Source organism: Crocuta crocuta, unplaced genomic scaffold (genome assembly GCF_008692635.1).
Source record: "Crocuta crocuta isolate KB4526 unplaced genomic scaffold, BGI_CrCroc_1.0 scaffold176, whole genome shotgun sequence".
NCBI lineage: Eukaryota > Metazoa > Chordata > Mammalia > Carnivora > Hyaenidae > Crocuta > Crocuta crocuta.
The window spans coordinates 3,124,188-3,142,589 of NW_027531905.1; the positions used below are offsets into that span (position 1 = coordinate 3,124,188).

General features: G+C 38.8%; 1 protein-coding gene across 1 annotated transcript in view; it reads left to right on the top strand.

Annotated features, from left to right (window-relative positions):
* Nucleotides 1-18,402, top strand: part of TMTC1 (transmembrane O-mannosyltransferase targeting cadherins 1) — a 272,723-nt gene that overhangs the window by 113,041 nt on the left and 141,280 nt on the right. The window contains exons 6-7 of the mRNA XM_077774479.1: nt 7,708-7,789; nt 10,141-10,244. Coding sequence (XP_077630605.1) covers nt 7,708-7,789; nt 10,141-10,244 — 186 coding nt within the window. The remainder of the gene's footprint in view (nt 1-7,707; nt 7,790-10,140; nt 10,245-18,402) is intronic.

Consider the following 18,402-nt stretch of genomic DNA (forward strand, 5'->3'; position numbering starts at 1 on the left):
GACGGTCAGCCCTCTGACCTTCACTCTGAAGGGCCTTAGCAGGTGGGGCCATGGAAATGGGCTGTTCTCTGAATAAGTTTGTTTGGACCAAGAAAAGATATCTCTTCTGCATCAACATTGCTTACCTCCCTGTGAGTGGGGCTGTGTTTTCTTAGGCCACCTGTCTTGACCGCAACATGGCCTTGGCTGCAGGGCGGTGATGTATTTCAGGGGTAGCCGGCGTCTGCTGGAAGCCCAGGCTGCCAAATGTCCTCCTTGGCCTATGCACGAACTCTACACAAAACCAAGTGTATGAGAGAACTTCTGGGTTTACTGTCTGTTTGTGCCAGCTGCTTCAGAGCATGTGCCAGATGGCCCTATATTGGAATCTGGATTGGAGAAAGTGGCTTCGTGAAGGGTTAAGTGAGACTTCTTCCTCGGCATGTCTACAGTCTCAACTGTCTGCATCTGTAGCACACAGCCTAAGCTAAGTTACTCACCCAGTTATAGGCATAAAAGTGGGATGGAGTCCCAGCTGGCCCAGCCCGGCCTGCATTTTACATGGATGTAACCGAGTGGAGGAGAGACCAAGAGAGGGTACAGAGCCGCAGCACAGGGTGACCCCCATCCCGCTGGCATGGTGGCCCAATCTATGTCCTGGGTATTGACTCTAAAGGAGGAGGTCCCAGATGGGACCATGGGGAGACACAGTCCTGCTCCAGGCACCACTAGTGACAAGGTTGATGCCAGGTAAGGACTGGGGAAGGCTTAGGTGAGAGGGAGCTGCCTGCATGAGATCCTTTTGCCATTTTTGTGGCTGAGTAAAAGTAAAAGGGAGATGGAAATGACATCAATTATACGTAGGGATATTCTACTGTTGTTCAAGCTGCCATGGTTTCAAAAGTGCCACTTTCACATTTCCTCATTCAGATTGCAGACACTTGACTCAGACTCACTGAGGGGTGCATCAGGTCCAGAGGAGGGGCTGCTGTGCTGTGTTTTCAGGGAGCATCATTGTCCTGGGCGGCGTGCTCACCCCAGTCCCTCTGCAGCTGCCTGGGCACCTCTCCCCTAGGTCCCTATTGCCTTCCCCACTCTTCCATCTTCTCTGTTCCTCCAGGCCCAGGTCACATCTCATGTGTTCCCCGCAGCTTCCTCTCCTTTTCCAGCCCATGCTGACTTCTTCCTTCCCAGAAGGAATTCATATATTTCTGAATCTGATATCTCAGAAACTACCAGAATCACTGCTGCCTACCATTTCCCCATTGGGGCTGCTGGGCCCTTTGCTCTTCATTATGGACCACAGAGTGGTTGCTGTAGCAACATCATATAGTGCCAGTTTCTGTTAGAAATCAGATTGGGTCATTGCTACGTGAAACCTTTCACTGGCTGCTCATTGCTGTCAGAATGTAGCCTGAACTCCACAGTGGGATGTGAGGATCAGTGATCAAGTGCTCCTGCCTGCCTCTGCAGCCTCCCTGTCTGTCACCACTCAGGCAGGATTAGATCCTGCAGCTAGAATGAACTTCATTTTTTCTTCATCTTGCTTGCCCTCTCTCAGTCCTAGGCATCTGTATATGGATCTTATTCCTTCCTACTCACCTAAGTCACTTCTCATCTTCCTCAGGTGTCAGCTTCATTGTCACTCTTTTGTGGCATCCTTTTCTGTCTTTCTCTCTGTTCCTGCTTGCCACTTGTCTCTGGGGGCTGGCTGGCCCCCATTGTTTCACAGTACAGTGACACCTACCCACCTATGCACACTCTCCTTTTGGCCGTCTTTTCTCACGTAGAATTTCTGAATCAGGCCACAGTACATGGAGCTTGCATTTCAACCTACAGTAACCACTACCTGCAGTAACCTTTAAAAGGACATAAAGGTCTTCATGAAAGACCCTTTAAGGATTATGCACTGCCTCCGTTCATTCATTTGTATGAAAAAGCCGGTACTAAAGGTTTTATTATAGATTTGCACAAATGGATGAAGATACAGAAGATTATTTTTAAGTAGAAGTCATTGTGTTGTTAACATGCAGAAATGCATTTAATAAGTAATCTATGTTGAACATGTGCTAAATAAACCAGCTCAATTTTACTTACATGGCTATATAGTATAGAGGCTTTGGGTTTGGATTTATATCTCACCTCTGCAACTTACAGCTGCAAGATCCTGAGTTAAGTTTTTCCTTCAGCCTCATTCACAAGATGGGGACGAGCATGGCTCACAGGCTAGTGTGGGACTGACTGACAGAAAAAAAGTAAAGCACATAGCACAGTGAATGACACGTATCAAATGCATTAAGTATTCCCTGTTATGAATGAATTGAAACTTTTCCAGGACTGTTAATGACAGACCAGGATGATAACACCAGAATTGAATTTTTGCTGTTACATGTAGAAGGGATAAAAATTGGGGTCAGAGACTAAATTTAGTTAGACTAAATTCATTTTAGAAGGACAATAAAGGAGACCCTAGGTTTTTTTTTTTTTTTTACAAATAGTTTATTGTCAAATTAGTTTCCACATAACACTNGAGACCCTAGGTTTAATCAATAAAGCCTAAACTCATTGGTCTTTGATACCTAAAGACCCTGATCTTTTGCAAATCAGTTTCTGGACTTTTTTTTCCCTAAAATGACCTGAGCTATTCTGATCCCTTCCAGTTCTAACTATCATTTTCAGAATGGTTAAGAGAACTGAAATGATACTCTTATGCCTTTTCTGTCTTTATTACCACATATTACTTTGTATATGACACACTGGGCCTAGAAAGTAAAATTTCTGGAAGAAACTTTACTATAGCTACAAAATGGGGTATTAAAGGTCAATTGGGGTTTTTGAGTAGATGGAACTGAGAAATGCATCTTACCTTCTTAGAATTGTTCCCTCTTTTACTTAAGACTGCGTTTGAATATCAAAGGAGACATCAAAGGTTGTTTCATTATTTCACCCTTCTTCACAATGCCTTTCATTATTTAAGATTTAGATGAGGCACTTTATGAGTTCAAGGAGAGTGCATTAAAGAAGAACTTAAAGACATATAAGTTTCTTTTGTTGTTTTTGTTAATCTTATAATCTTTTCAAATGTGAGGTCTGTTTTTGTTACTTTGGTCAATTGAAAAACAAACAAACAAACCTTTTTCCTTGTGTTCCAAACGAAAGCAGATTCCTGAATTCCTGTTTTAAAAAGCTCTGAATTTAATTTAAAGAAAAACAATTATTCATGGCATATGACTCTTTATTAATCTCCTTTATTACCTTGAAAGAACAATAGAAATTAAATTAGTATGACTGGTGTTCTAGAAGGAATTTTATATATAGCTCATGGGGGGGAATTTTTTCTTCTACCCTTCTAGCTTCTTTGGCTGATCTAATAATTAAATTGACATAAAATAGATTAACAGGAGAAAACAAATTTGATACCCAAAGTCAAGTCAGGCAGTCCAGGCCTACTTGCCTTCCTGAGCTAAAGAATGGGATAGGGGCCTGGAGCTTTGAAGGGGAGGAGGGTAATTCACAAGACAATAGGAAGAGTTGATGTTCGGTAATTACATATTTGCTCTACATATTTGCTCTGTGGTACAGATAGGTCATTCAGATAAAAGTTACCTCTAGTATAGCTTTCTCTCTGAGAAAGGCTTCCTCTCTAAATTCTTTTAGATAGTAGGTAAGGGAGAGATTAAAGTTCTTCTGGAGTCTGCTGGGTCTTGATTGCCTTCAGTTTAAAATAATCCACATGCCGAAGTGGCATATTTTAGGGTCATGTATTCTGCTCTCCTTCAAGCTTTTTATAATTTATCGGTATAATGTTAAAAAAAAAGTTACAACTCTTTGTATCTGAGATGTCTGCCACAGGAGCTGGTATTAAGGCAAAAATAACAGATTTTTATAGATCCCTAGAAGGGCTGAAAGTATAATATAACATTTTATTTAGACCAACAGTATTTAAGGCTAAGGGAAATAGTGCCGTCCACGTGATTTTCCTCCTCCAGCTTGCTGTCTGTATCCCAAAATGAGCATTCATTTTCCACCCTGGTCTAGCACTGGAGGATAAGGAACACACACACAGTGGCTTAAAATAATGAGCACTTATTTAACACTCAGGATTATGGTGGGTGGTCCAGGGTGGCTGGTTGTCCTGATCTCAGCTGGGACCTCACTGGGTGATGACTGAGAAGCTGTGGAGGTGAACTTCAGGAAGTCCCATTTCGCTCTGAATATTTGAACGCAATCAACTGAGAAGGTAGATGTTAGTAGAAAATTTGATGTCTGAAAAATAGAAAATATGGGGTGTAGGGGACCAAAGGTTAGGGAATTTACTTTGGATAAGCTTGGTCTTTTGCTTTTATTTGCCTAAAATCAGAAATTGTTAAAAATGGAGAGTTTGAGGGGCGCCTGGGTGGCTTAGTCGGTTAAGCGTCCGACTTTCGCTTAGGTCATGATCTCGCGGTTCGTGGGTTCGAGCCCCGCGTCGGGCTCTGTGCTGACTGCCAGCTCAGAGCCTGGAGCCTGTTTCAGTCTGTGACTCCCTCTCTCTCTGACCCTCCCCTGCTCACTCTGTCTCTCTCTCTCTCTCCTAGAAATAAATAAAACATTTAAAAAAAAATGGAGAGTTTGATAATGCCAACACCTCAAACTGATGTTAAAATATTTTTTCATGTGCAACTGCAGATTATGAAGGATCTACTCAAGTGTGAGGATCCATCAACTAACAGTTGCTTCCTCCTAATCCCTTGGCATTTCTTTTTAAAAATTTCAGTAGGGTTCTCTCTGTTTTTCTTTAGTTGTCATTTATGATGTCATCAGCTGGCAAGATCATCCAAAGAACACGGTGTTTTAGACCAAAACCATTTTAAGTCCAACTCTTACTGATAAAAGAAGAAAACAAAGCTCCTTGTGGACTTGTTAGAAGTCATATAACCAATGAATTGGAAGCAGAGGAGTAGAACCATTGGTTCCCATTCTAGAGGGTTCCTCAGTGGTTTGGCTTTGTTGTTGGAATGTTCTCTGGGTCACAGGGAAAAGAGTGGAGACTGACTGAAATTGAACATTATCAGTGGTGGCATTTGCATAGTGCCTTTTGTTTATAAGGTGCTTACAGACACTTTAGCTTGTGATTGAAATGAATAGCTGAGAGAATCCAATAGAATAGCTAAGCATTACTTTTTGGTTTCTGGTCTCTTCCTCTGTAAAAAAACCAATTATAATATTTTTCCTTGTGAAATATGTTATAAGCAGTAAATAACAATTGAATCACTTAGATTTGTGTCTGGCATATATTATATGGAATTTTTATGACATTTGTTAATAATAATATTGTAATTATTTGCTGTTGCTGTTTGATTCTACTTTACAGACCATACATATGTCATAGACTAATGGGGAGAATTCCACTATCTAGTTTTATTGTGAATTGGGGAGGAGGAAGGGATACAGAGATTTCCGCTCGTGTAGTACTTCTATGTAATGAGCTTAGGAATCTCAGCCTCTGACCTAGTGTTTAGTAAAAAAGGGCATATATTATTTTGGCTTATTTTCTCTTTTACTATTGGACAAAAACTAGAAATAGAAATCTTGAAAGAGGTCATTTTTCAACCACTGCTGTGTATGTCCTTCTGAGCTTTGGGATGCTACATCTTAAGAGCAAATGATTTGATGTCTGAAAGAACTTAACCTCTTGAGGAAATGGAATTTATCATGGAGGAAAAATTTCTAAACAAAGGGACGCTTTATAAATATTACTCCCTGAAATAACTATCATAATGAGCTTTCAGTGAAACAAAATGCAGAATTTAGGAATTAAGTTTAACACTGAAAAAAAATCCTAAACCCTGTGGTTTGTTGTTTTATAGAGAGGAAGCCATTTCTAACTTTTTCCACTGTGCTAAAATAAAGTAAACCAGCAACAGAGGGAACCTGAGAAATGAAGCTTCTAAAAACAGAGCAACCCAAGAAACACTTTTTCTTTCAGATGCGTTGAAGTTGCAGGCCTCCCCAGCACCTTTTCCTTCCCACATTGCTATTCCCTCCCTGCTTCTGTTTATCTTCCATCCTATAAAGGAATTGGAGAGATATCCAGGGTTGATCTTTGTTGAGTCATCCTGAAAATGATACTAATAGTGGAGGCAGAGCTGAGACAAGACACTTAGCAGTGCTTTAACCTTTTTGGAATCATTCATCCAGTTGACACTAAAGATCAAAGCCAGGGATTTTGCTTCAGAGAATACGCAGATGCAAACATACACAAATCTTGTGTACAGATTCAGGAGGCGGTGGACTCCCTTAAGCCTATTTTTGGGACATTAGTGATACACCTGTGTTGTGAGAGCAGACAGTATCCCTGGCCTTCCTCCTTGCCAAGGTTTAAGTGCAGTGCTTGGGGATGGAGCCAGTCCAGATTTCGCTAAAAGCTGACTCTAGTGGTTTTTTTTGGGCTCACCTCATTTTCTCCACTCATTAAAAACTTGAAAGGTCAGACCCACAGCTGTTTATGAACCAGGAAGAGGAAAAGGGAAGCAAGAAGAGAGGACCTGCTTCTGAGTGACATTATAGTGCTTCCTTACAGTGCCATTTGGACATATTTAACTGTTACAAAGTGGAGGAACCATATATGTTTTATAAGCAGTTGTCAAGATGGACACTTTTTTGTAATAGTAACCCACTCAGGCTTTACAAAGGGATCTCTCTCCAATAGAATATTCCCTTTGTGTAAAAGGACCTCATTCAAGTGCCAATTTTAAGAGATTCTAGGAAGAAATACTTTGAAGAGAAATTGGATTGAGTAGAGTAAAAGAAAAAAATGAAAAAGGGGGAAAGTAAGGATGAGGTAGGAACTGCTTGCTGGATTACATAATTTGATTTGACTTGCTTCCTTCACTTTGTAGATTAAAATACAGAAATTAGCATGTAGGTGAACATGCCTTGCTTTAGGATTTTGCTTGGGGTTTGTTAATAGCTTTCTCTTGCATGTCTTTCATTGTCTTTATTCAAGCCAGCCAATCATGTGCCTTATAGGTGGAAATATGGAGCTCCCACTCTGTACAAGTGAGTGAGCTATGGCGGACACAGGGTCCTTATAAGTTCCTGTCCCTCTAGGAGCTGACATTCTTATAACCTAGTTTGGTTCCAGAGGCCATAGGCAGGTGAGAAAATTGTGCACTGTGTATTGGTGAGCTCTGATCCCACCACTGATGCTGACTACCGGTGTTACCTTCGGTGAATTTCTTAACCTTGGGCAACCTTGGCAGCCTTTCTTTTTTTAGGGGTGAGATATTTTGTAAGTTGAAAACAGAGTGCCTCTCAAATTAAGTAGCTAAACTCTTAATTTGTTTAAGATCATCCCTTTGACCAATGTAACCATATAGTTGCCAGAATGCCTGGGTTATTGGGTAGATGGGGTAGTAATATTCATAGCTAACAGTGCTAGATCTTGCTCCATTTATTCTTTCTTTTTTGCCCACAGCTTTTCTATAGAGTAGATACTACTATTATCCTCCTTTTTATAAGTGAGAAAAACAGATGTGCAAAGAAGTTAAGAAACTTGCTCCAGGCCTTATAGACACTAAGCAGCCTGGGGATTGAAATCCAAGTGGCCTGGCTCCAGGAGCCTTGCTCTTAGCTATGATGCTTTCTAGCCTTTCCTCAAGCTACGGCCTATTCACATTGAATGGAGAACATTATGTGTGATGGCCTCTAACACTTATTTAATTTTTTTTTTCTTTTCTCTTTCAGATACCTAACAGCAAGGAGCAATAGAAATTTCCTGCTTACCATGAGGCCATTCTTAAAAAGGGCCACTTTGGTCATAAGTTATGTAAGTATAGATATGCTTCTAAAATCTCTCATAAGGGGTATTTTATTTTAATTTGGCTCAGAGACATGATCCAGATTATTTAATAGAATCAGCAATACATTCTAACAACATGATCTTAGGATCAGAGAGTTTACATGCCATAAATGTTACAAGGCCTTGGAAGGTGTGTCTGAAAGCCTTTTGGGAATATGGGAACTCAAAGACAGAAAGGATGAACTATAGTAATTTACGTGTCCTTTTCAAGGGTGCTGCTCCTGAGTTGTCTCAGCAGCACAAAGCTGGCCGTATCAGTTATCTGGTGCTGCGCAACAAACCACCCCAAACCTAGTGGCTTAAAACAGTAACCACATATATTTACCCTGAATACTTTAGCTTGGACAGCATGTAGCTGGATGATTCTAATGCTCATCATGAGTTTTGACTAGGGTTGCACAAGCAGGTTCCTGTAGCTGTCAGCTGGTATCTGTGGTATCTCCTTCTCTAGGGTCTCTCCCTGTGGCCTCTCACTAGCAGTGTAGCCAGGACTTTTTTTTTTTTTTTTTTTTTTACAGTATGTCAACTGGGTTCTAAAAGAATGAGCCCAAAGTTGCAGGACCTCTCAAGGGTTAGGCCCAGAACTGATGTAGTGTGCCTTCTACAACATTCTCTTTGTCAATGCAAGTCATAAGACCAACTCAGATTTAAGAGGAGTGGCAGTTGACTTCATTCTTGATGAGAAGAGGAGAATGCACGTGCTAAGGGGACAGCAGTCTTTAGTGGCCATCTCTGGGGACAGTCACATTAATCATTTTCTTACATTCTTGGACTTAGAATTTAAGATTAGGAGACCAGTCTGTTATGCTATTGCTGTCTCCCATAAATTTCTGTCAACATTTATGATAAATTTTGATAGGAAACTTATGAAAAGTCTTTGAATTGTAATGTCACCAGTTAATGTGATTTTTTTTTTCTTGACGCTAAAGCATGTTCACAGAAGAAGAGTATGGAAAAATTCGATGAGGGTGGAGAGCCTTGACTGGACAGTCTCAACAAAAGGGGCAAAACATTTCTCTAAAGTGTTCCCCAGTATCTGTGCCCAGAGCTAGGTTGATTCATCACTGGTTTCAGAAGTGATTTATTTTCTTAGAATTGTATGGGAATGCAAGTAATTTGACATCATTGGTGTGATGAAAATTATAAATTATTAATCCATTTGTTCTTTTAAAAATTTATTATCAAAGCCCTTTCTACTATTTATCTTCCTACTCTTGTTTAGTTATCACAGCTTTTTTCCTCTTCATAGTATTTTAGGGAATTTATATTCTTTCAGGATACTTGTCCTGTTACAGTTATAGTTGATATTTTCCTTTATAAAGTCTGTAAGAATTTAACTTGTTTGAGCAGGACATTGTGAGTGTTGAGACCATTTTTCATTGCTGCCGAGGCATTGTTTACTGTTGATAGGCTTTTGGCTGACACCATACACTTATTTTTAGGATTTTGGATTTGACGTTATTTATATAAAAGATATTTATAAAGGAAGTCAGTGGTATTCACAGAGGAAAAATCCAGCCTTAACTACCTCCAAAATTAATCCTTTAGCTTTTTTATTCAAGCAAAGGTTTTCCTCTGACTTTAATAAAAACAATGTAATTGGTCCTATTGAAATAAGAAGCATCTAGAAGGCCTGTTTGGGCAAACTCCCTTATAAACAAAACTCCTCCCCACAGAAATGTCTCTCCTTCTGGCTTTCTTATTCACCTTGGCAATGGGATAGCAACCATTTAGTGATAGAATTCCAGCGGGTGACCCCAAAGCTGTGCCCTGGGATTTGTTGAAATAACCCTTCATGAATATTCTCCTTCAAGGCACTGGAGGGTTGGAGCACTTCAAATGTGTTTATTCAAAACCCAGCAGTCTTCCTTATTGTATTTTAAATTAACTTTCATGAGGCTATTTAAATGGTTAAGAAAGCAGTTGGACAAGACATGAGTTGAACTCCTGGATCTTGCAGTTTACTAACTGTGGGATTCTGGGTAAATTACCTGGAAGCCTCAGTTTTCTCTTCTCTCTCTAGGGTTGCTGTGAGGCCGCAGCGAGTCTTTAGCTCAGGGGATAGCAGCTGGTAAATGCTTGATCCTGACAGCTGTAATTAAGAATTTGCTTGCCTCTCCCTCAACACCTTCACTGTTTATACCCTTCTCTTTACCCAGCTGTTTCCATCTTGCCTACTCATCTTGAATGTTAGAATGTTATAGAAATGCCCACTCTGAAACAAAATATTTGTAAAGCATCTGGAAGTGTCCTCCAGAAAGGTGGGGCTTATGCCCAATGAGCAATGGCTTTCTTACCAAATCTTCTTTTCTTCGAAGGTGATTGTCATTTTGTACTTCCGTCTCTGGATCATGGGAGGATCTATGCCCCTCTTTTCAGAGCAGGATAATCCAGCTTCGTTTTCGCCTTACATTCTTACAAGGTCGGTAAACATAATTTTTTTTTAACTTAACATGGTACTTAATAGATTGTTTTAAATAATATTAAATGATAGTTTGCTTTTGCATTTTAAGGAAAGAAGGGTTGTATTCCGTCCAGGGTGAGGGGAAAAAAAGAAACTACTATTTATACATTTGGAATTCATTTCAGTGGGTGGGATGGTTTTGCCAGGCTTATTGCTATAGGTCCCATATTGGTCTGTATTTGCTTCTTTAACAAGTATTTTATTGAGCTCGTATAATCAATAGAAAATGTCTACTGAGTGGTCCATATGGGAAATGTTACAGAACAATGCACAGAGAAGCCTATAGAAGTTGACTGAGCATTAAAATTATTTGTAGGAGTGCCTGGGTGGCTCAGTTGGTTAAGCATCCGACTTTGGCTCAAGTCATGATATCACGGTTCGTGGGTTCGAGCCCCGCGTCGGGCTCTGTGCTGACAGCTCAGAGCCTGGAGACTGCTTCAGATTCTGTGTCTCCCTCTCTCTCTCTCTGATCCTCCCCTGATCACGCTGTCACTCTATCTCAGAAATAAATAAATAAAACATTAAAAAAATTAAAAAATAAAAAATAAAACTGTAGAATCAGTGGAGAAGTTGAAAGTGAAAAACAGAAATGAACGATTTTTGCTAAGATACTGCTAATTCTATGACACTGTTTTTTTAAAGAGATTTAGAGATATTGGATCAAGAAGTAATGCTGATCAGGGGATCTGGTTTATTGAGAAGGTTTTAATTCCTTACCTGTTCAGTCCATTGTGATGTCCTGCTAAGGCTTTCAGATATAATTATATTTGACGATTTTCATGACTTTTCTTCAGGATATAGTGTTGCTATTATGTTAAAACATTAAGATGCACTGCTATTAATTTTTTATACTTTTATATATACCTTTCACATCTAATATCATTTTCATGATTGTAGCTTTCACTTTTTTGTGTTTGCAAAGACATGATAAAGCTTAAATTAAACCTTGACCTACTGTCCATTTATATTTTGGCTTACTTGTATCTTAGGGACAGCACATAGTTGGATTTTGTTTCTATGCCAAGCAGTGATCTTTGTTTTATTTGACTTATTTATCTAATTTGTTTTAATTGATACATTTCTACTTTCTTTGCCTTGTATGTTTTTCTTTATTTTCTTTATTTTGTTCTTTTTTAAAGATAATTTTTCTTTCAAAAAAGATAACTTCCAATTTGATTAATCCATTTTTACAAAAACATTATGTCACAGTTGTTTCCATTTACTTCTGACATGTATTTGTATTAAAGAATCTTGACTCTGCCTTCAGAAATCATATGATACCCAGCCTCTAGTGTTGGCTTAATCTCCTCGAGGTAGTCTATGGACTTATAAACTATTGTTTATACCTCATCTTTTTTTTAAACGTTGTTTTTTTGATTAATCAAGACCTCTTGAACCCAGCATTTTGTTAATGTTGCATTCTACTTGTCCTTTTTAGGTATCTCTCTCTGGCTCTCAAAATTTCCTGGATCCTTTTGTGGATATTTTTAGCTCATTGATAAATTGTTTCGGTTTCTGTAGCTCCTTAAATAGCTACATTGAGCTCCAGAGCAGAAGACTCTGAACTCACCAGCCAGTTATTTCACTCCTATCTCTGTCATCAGTAAACAAGTGCCTGCCCCATAGTCCTTAGTGTCAGGACAGGGTGCCTTTGGTCTCTGACTCACTGCCCTCCTGTCTGTACTGCTTAGCTGACAGTTGAATTTGTATCTCTTTTGGTGGCAGAAGAAAATTCTTTGGTGGAACCTCTGGCAAAATGTGTACCTTGGGCCAGTCATTTGCCAGGTTCTGCCTTTCACTTCCAAGGCATATATATCCTTTTCCAGAGGGATCTGATATACATTTCATCCAGGACTTTTGATGAATGCATCTAAATGACTATTCTCAGGTGATTCAGTCAACATGTGATAGAACGCAATATCCTAACACCTTTCCTTTTTTTTTTTTCTTAAAAAACATATCTTTCTGCTTCTGTGTTTCATGCTTAAAATACACAGAAACCCAGGGACATTTCAATGACAGTTGCTCTCAGTGGCTTTTCACGTTCCTCTAAGATAGCTGTGTTATAATTGGCTCTTTTGAGCATCCAGAAAATTGTCTTTAATGCCTTTCTCAAGTCAGGTTTCTACTCTGCTTGAGTAATTGTTTGACCTCTGGTAGACTGATGATTCTTAAATTGGATTACCTTGGTGTGTTTCCTGGTTCTGTTGGTTTTTCTTTTCTTCTCATTAGCTGTGCAATTTAGCTATGATTTGGCTGGCTTTGTGAGCCTGTCATTACTAATCACAGGTTTGTCATTCCACTTTGTCAATCTGTCTCATTAATGCTTCACTTCCTTCACTGGGTTTATAAACTCCAAACACCTTTTATAGCATCTTTGCTTCTATCTTGCAAGTATTTTATAACTTATTCTACTATCAGGTAAGAGTTTTCAGCCTTTCTCTTTCTTTAATAATTGCTATAGTTATTCATTACATGTAGTTTAAAAAAATCCTAATCATTTTAAGAGTTGCTTGGTCAAGTTTTCCTTTGTTTCAGATGATATCTGGTGACTTTATAGTTCTGAGATTTCTTCACTTTTTATTTATTTATTTATTTATCTATTTAGAGAGAAAGAGCACAGAGGAGGGGCAGAGAGAGAGAGAGAATCTCAGGCAGGCTCTGTGCTGCCAGCGCAGAGCTCAGTGTGGGGCTGGATCCCAGGAACTGTGAAATCACCCGCCACCTGAGCCTAAGTGTCGGACACTTAACCAACTGAGCCACGCAGGCACCCCTCCTTCACTTTTAGATAATCCATTTCCATGTGTTTAGCTAGGAGGAAATACCCTGACATTTTCTATTTACCAACACTGGGATGCAAATCATTGTGGTTTGCTCTTGAGAATACTTTATTAAAAATTATCAAAGACTTGGGAATAAGACAACAGATGATTGTGTGACATTTACTGTATAATATAGGACATTGTCTAACCTAGAGGAATACAAATTGATCTTAATTACATCTATACTACTATATTTTACAACTCTGTCAACTTAGAACCTAACAAACAGAAATATGATAGGAGTGATTATTTCTTTTCTCTGAGATTTATTTCAAATGTTACAGTTTTATTGCATTGTAAGACATTGGACAAACTTGTATCTAATTTACCAATCTCATTCCTTTTTATTTTTCGTGAACATTGTAACACTAGTTTTTCAAATTTAATTTGTATCTATTGATATAAGTATATATATAGATAGATAGATAGATATATAATAACAGCTTTATTGAGCTATAATTTTCTTTTTTTAATGTTTTTATATATTTGAGAGAGAGGCGGGGGGGAGAGACAGAGCATGAGTGGGGGGTGGGACAGAGAGAAAGGGAGACACAGAATCTGAAGCAGGCTCCAGGTTCTGAGCTAGCTGTCAGCACAGAGCCCGATGCGGGCTTGAACTCCTGAACCGTGAGATCATAACCTGAGCTGAAGTCAGATGTTTAACCAACTGAGCCACCCAGGTGCCCCCAGAGGTGCAATTTTCATGCCATACAATTCACTTATTTAAAATATACAATTCAGTGATTTTTGTTATGCTCACAGAATTGTGCAACCGTCATCAAAATCAATTTTAGAACATTTTAATCTCCCCAGAAAGAAATGTTCTATCCTTTAGCAGTCCCCCACTCCTAGACAACTTTTTGTCTCCATTGAGTTGCCAATTCTGGACATGTCATGTCAGTGGAGTCAAATAATAATTTGTCTTTTGTGACTGATGCCTTTCACTGAGCATGTTCAAGATTCATCCATGTTGTAGCATGTATTCATACTTCATTCTTTTTTAATTCCCCAGTAATATGCCATTATATGGGTATGCCACTTTTTATTTTTCCTTTCATCTATTGATGGACTTTTGGGTTGTTTGCACTTTTTGGCTGCTATGAATAATGCTGCTGTGAACATTCATGTGTAAGGTTTTGTTTCACTATATGTTTTCATTTCTCTTGTACATGTACCCAGGAGTGGAATTCCCAGGTCATATGTATTAACTATGTATTTAACTTTTTGAGGAGCTACCAGACTATTTACCAAAGCAGCTGCACCATTTTACATGTCTGCTAGCCACATATGAGGGTATAGTTTCTTCATATCCTCACCAACACTTGTCTTTTTGATGATCTTTCTGTTGTTTTAATTACAGCCATATGAGTGGGTATGAAATGGTATTTCATTAAGCTTTTGATTTGCATTTTCCTAATGGCTAATGATGTTGAACAACTTTTCATATGCTTAGTGGTCACTTCTGTATCTTCTTTGAAGATATTTCTATTCAGATTATTTGACCAGTTTTTAATTATTTTTATTATTGAGGCATTTTATTATTGAGTTTTTATTATTGAGCTGTAATAGTTTTCTATGTATTATAGATATAGGTTGCTTATCAGATATGATTTATAAACATTTTCTGCTTTTCTGTGGGTTGTTATTTCACTTTCTTGGTGGTGTCCTTTTGAGCACAAATGTTTTTAAATTTGATGAAATCAGTCTATTTTATTTTTGTTGCTTGTGCTTATCTCTAAGAAAGAAGGCTTTGCCTAACTCAAATTTTCTTTTAAACTGACTTTATCAAATTTCTAGTTGCCCTATTAAAAAGTTATGTAAACCTTCATTTTTGCTGTGTATTTGTATGAGGACTGAGGTTTTAAAAATATTTTTAAAATCATACTTTAGTTTATGTTAACAGCTGTTTAGAAGCCATTTAGAATTTGACTTCTTATACTTGATCATTGGGTATGTCAGATCACAAGGTAAATCGGGAAAGAATTGGAGGATCATCATTATCATGATATGTTGGCAATAAGACTCTTAATTTTTCATCTTTTTATTTTAACCCAAACATTCAGGCTATATTAGCTGTCAAGAATTCTATGTGATTGATCAATAACTTTTTCAACCCATAGTTAATTGAGATTGTGTGGATCAGTTGAATGGCATGAGATTGAATTAAATGCTTCTACTTTAGGCCTGAGAAGAAAAGTATAAGAATTTAAAGAATGGAGGAGATACTGTAGTTTGATTGCACAACTTTGTCTTGACAACCAAGTTCCCCCAGGGACAGTTGTCCAAACCAAATAACCTAGTAATCATGACTGACTACTACCTTCCTGTCATTTCTCACCTCTAAGCAGTCACATAGTCCTGTCCCTTTGATCTTAATGTTGCTAGAATTTCTTTACTTACATCCACCCTTGCTGCTACCATTTTCATTAAAGTCCTCACCATCTCTCTCCTGTATTACTGAAATCCTACTAACTTGTCTCTCTGCCCACAGTTTGCTCTCCTTCGATCTGTCTTCCACACTATTTCCAGCTGATATTTCTCACTGGCTTGTTATTTAAAAGGTCAGTGGTTTCCCGTACCCTTTAGAATGAGAAGTAAGGATTTTGGCCAGGGCTGTTCTCTTCAGGCTCATTTCTTTTTTTTTTTTTTTCTTTTTTAATTTTTTTAAATGTTTTTACTTATTTATTTATTTCTAGGAAAGAGAGAGAGACAGCGTGAGCAGGGGAGGGTAAGAGAGAGAGGGAGTCACAGACTGAAACAGGCTACAGGCTCTGAGCTGGCAGTCAGCACAGAGCCCGACGCAGGGCTCGAACCCACAAACCGCGAGATCATGACCTAAGTGAAAGTCGGACGCTTAACCGACTAAGCCACCCAGGCGCCCCGAGGCTCATTTCTTGATACCCCACTCCCTTCCTCCCTAACCTTAGACATTAACCATCCTAAGCCGCTTCAGTTCCCTAAATGTAGCCCTGCCTTTTACCTCAGAGTCCTTTTACATGTTGCTTTTCCAGTCCTATAATGCCATTTCCTTCAGCCATTGTTGATTCTAGATCTTGCCAGAACCTTCTTAAAATCTTGGCCATATATTTTTTTCTGTCTTATTCCATTTTGCTATTATGGACTACTTACTAATTTTTATTTCCCACTTGAATGGAAGTTTCTCAAGGGTAGAGACCATATCATATTCCTTTGGCTCTCCAGCGTATTAGCCAGTGCTAAGCCCAGGGCAGAGCCACAATAACTGTTTATTGTATAATGCATGAAGAGATGATTAAATCTACTCTCATGTGTCTGCTGCATCTAAGAACATGATACCTACATTTACCTTTCTGTCTCTAATGACCACTTCAAACCACCACCTCTGGATTTATCCTTGCCTGGCTTTTTAAAAAATTTTTAATTTTTTTTCAATTAACATCCAAGTTAGTTAGCACGTAGTATATAGTGCAATAATGATTCTGGAGTAGATTTCTTAATGCCACTTGCCCATGTAGCCCATCCCCCCTCCCACAACCCCTCCAGCAACCCTCTGTTCTCCATGTTTAAGAGTCTTAGGTTTTGTCCCCCTTTCTGTTTTTGTATTGTTTTTTGCTTCCCTTCCCTTATGTCCATCTGTTTTTGTATCTTAAAGTCCTCATATGAGTGAAGTCAGATGATGTTTGTCTTTCCCTGACTAATTTCGCTTAGCATAATACCCCCTAGTTCCATCCACGTAGTTGCAAATGGCAACATTTCATATTCTTTTTGATTGCCGAGTAATACTACATCTTTTTTATCCATTCATCCATTGATGGAAATTTGGGCTTTTTCCATACATTGACTATTGTTGATGGTGCTGCTATAAACATTGGAGTGCATGTGCCCCTTCGAAACAGCATCCCTATATCCCTTGGATAAATACCTAGCAGTGCAATTGCTGGGTCATAGGGTAGTTCTATTTTTAATTTTTTGAGGAATCTCCATACTGTTTTCCAGAGTGCCTGCACCAGTTTGCATTCTCACCAGCAGTGCAAAAGAGATCCTCTTTCTCTGCATCCTCGCCAACATCTATTGTTGCCTGAATTTTTAATGTTAGGCATTCTCACGCATGTGAGGTGGTATCTCATTGTGGTTTTGATTTGTATTTCCCTGATGATGAGTGTTGTTGAGCATTTCTTCGTGAGTTGGTTGGCCATCTGGATGTCTTCTTTGGAGAAGTGTCTATTCATGTCTTTTGCCCATTTCCTCACTGGGTTATTTGTTTTTTTGGGGTGTTGAGTTTGATAAGTTCTTTATAGATTTTGGATACTAACACTTTATCTAATATGTCGTTTGCAAATATCCTTTTCCATTCTGTCAGTTGCCTTTTAGTTTTGCTGATTGTTTCCTTCTCTGTGCAGAAGCTTTTTACTTTGTTGAGGCCCCAATGATTCACTTTTGCTTTGTTTCCCTTGCCCCCAGAGATGTGTTGAGTAAGAAGTTGCTGTGGCCAAGGCCAAAGAGGTTTTGGCCTGCTTTCTCCTCAAGGATTTTGATGGCTTCTTGTCTTATATTTAGGTCTTTCATCCATTTTGAGTTTATTTTTGTGTATGGTGTAAGAAAGTGGTCCAGGTTCATTTTTCTGCATGTCGCTGTCCAGTTTTCCCAGCACCACCTGCTGGAGAGCCTGTCTTTTTTCCATTGGATATTCTTTCCTGCTTTGTCAAAGATTAGTTGGTCATCAGGAATGACTATGCCAGTGCAGGCAGAGGAAGAGAAAGTTTGAGGGTCCCATACGTCTTATAATGAAACTTTCAAATACGTAACAGTAGAGACTCTTAGAATCAATTCCCATGTTTGTTCCCATCACCCATTTTCAGCCTTTATCAACTGTGTTCAGCCTTGTTTCATCAAACCCTCCACACTTGCCTCTCATCATTTTCTCCAGTCATCACCAAACAGTTATGAGACCAGTCCCACATATAAGGTCAATTTGATTATCATTTTTTCAGTGCATAGTGTCTCTAAAACATAAATATTTTAGTCCATTCATGCTGCTCTAACAAAATACCATAGACCGGGTGGCTTTTAAACAAAAGAAACATATTTTTTTCAGTCCCGGAGGCTGAACGTCCAAGATTGAGGCGCTAGCATGATCGTATTCTAGTGAGATCCCTCTTCCTGGCTCCTATTCCCCTCCTTCCTACTGTGGAAGGTGGTGAAAGAGGTGAAGAAGCTCTGTGGTGTGGCTTTTATGAAGGCACTAATCTTATTTATTTATTTTTTTTAGAAGTTTTTTTTTTTTTAATATTTTTATTTATTTCTAGGAGAGAGAG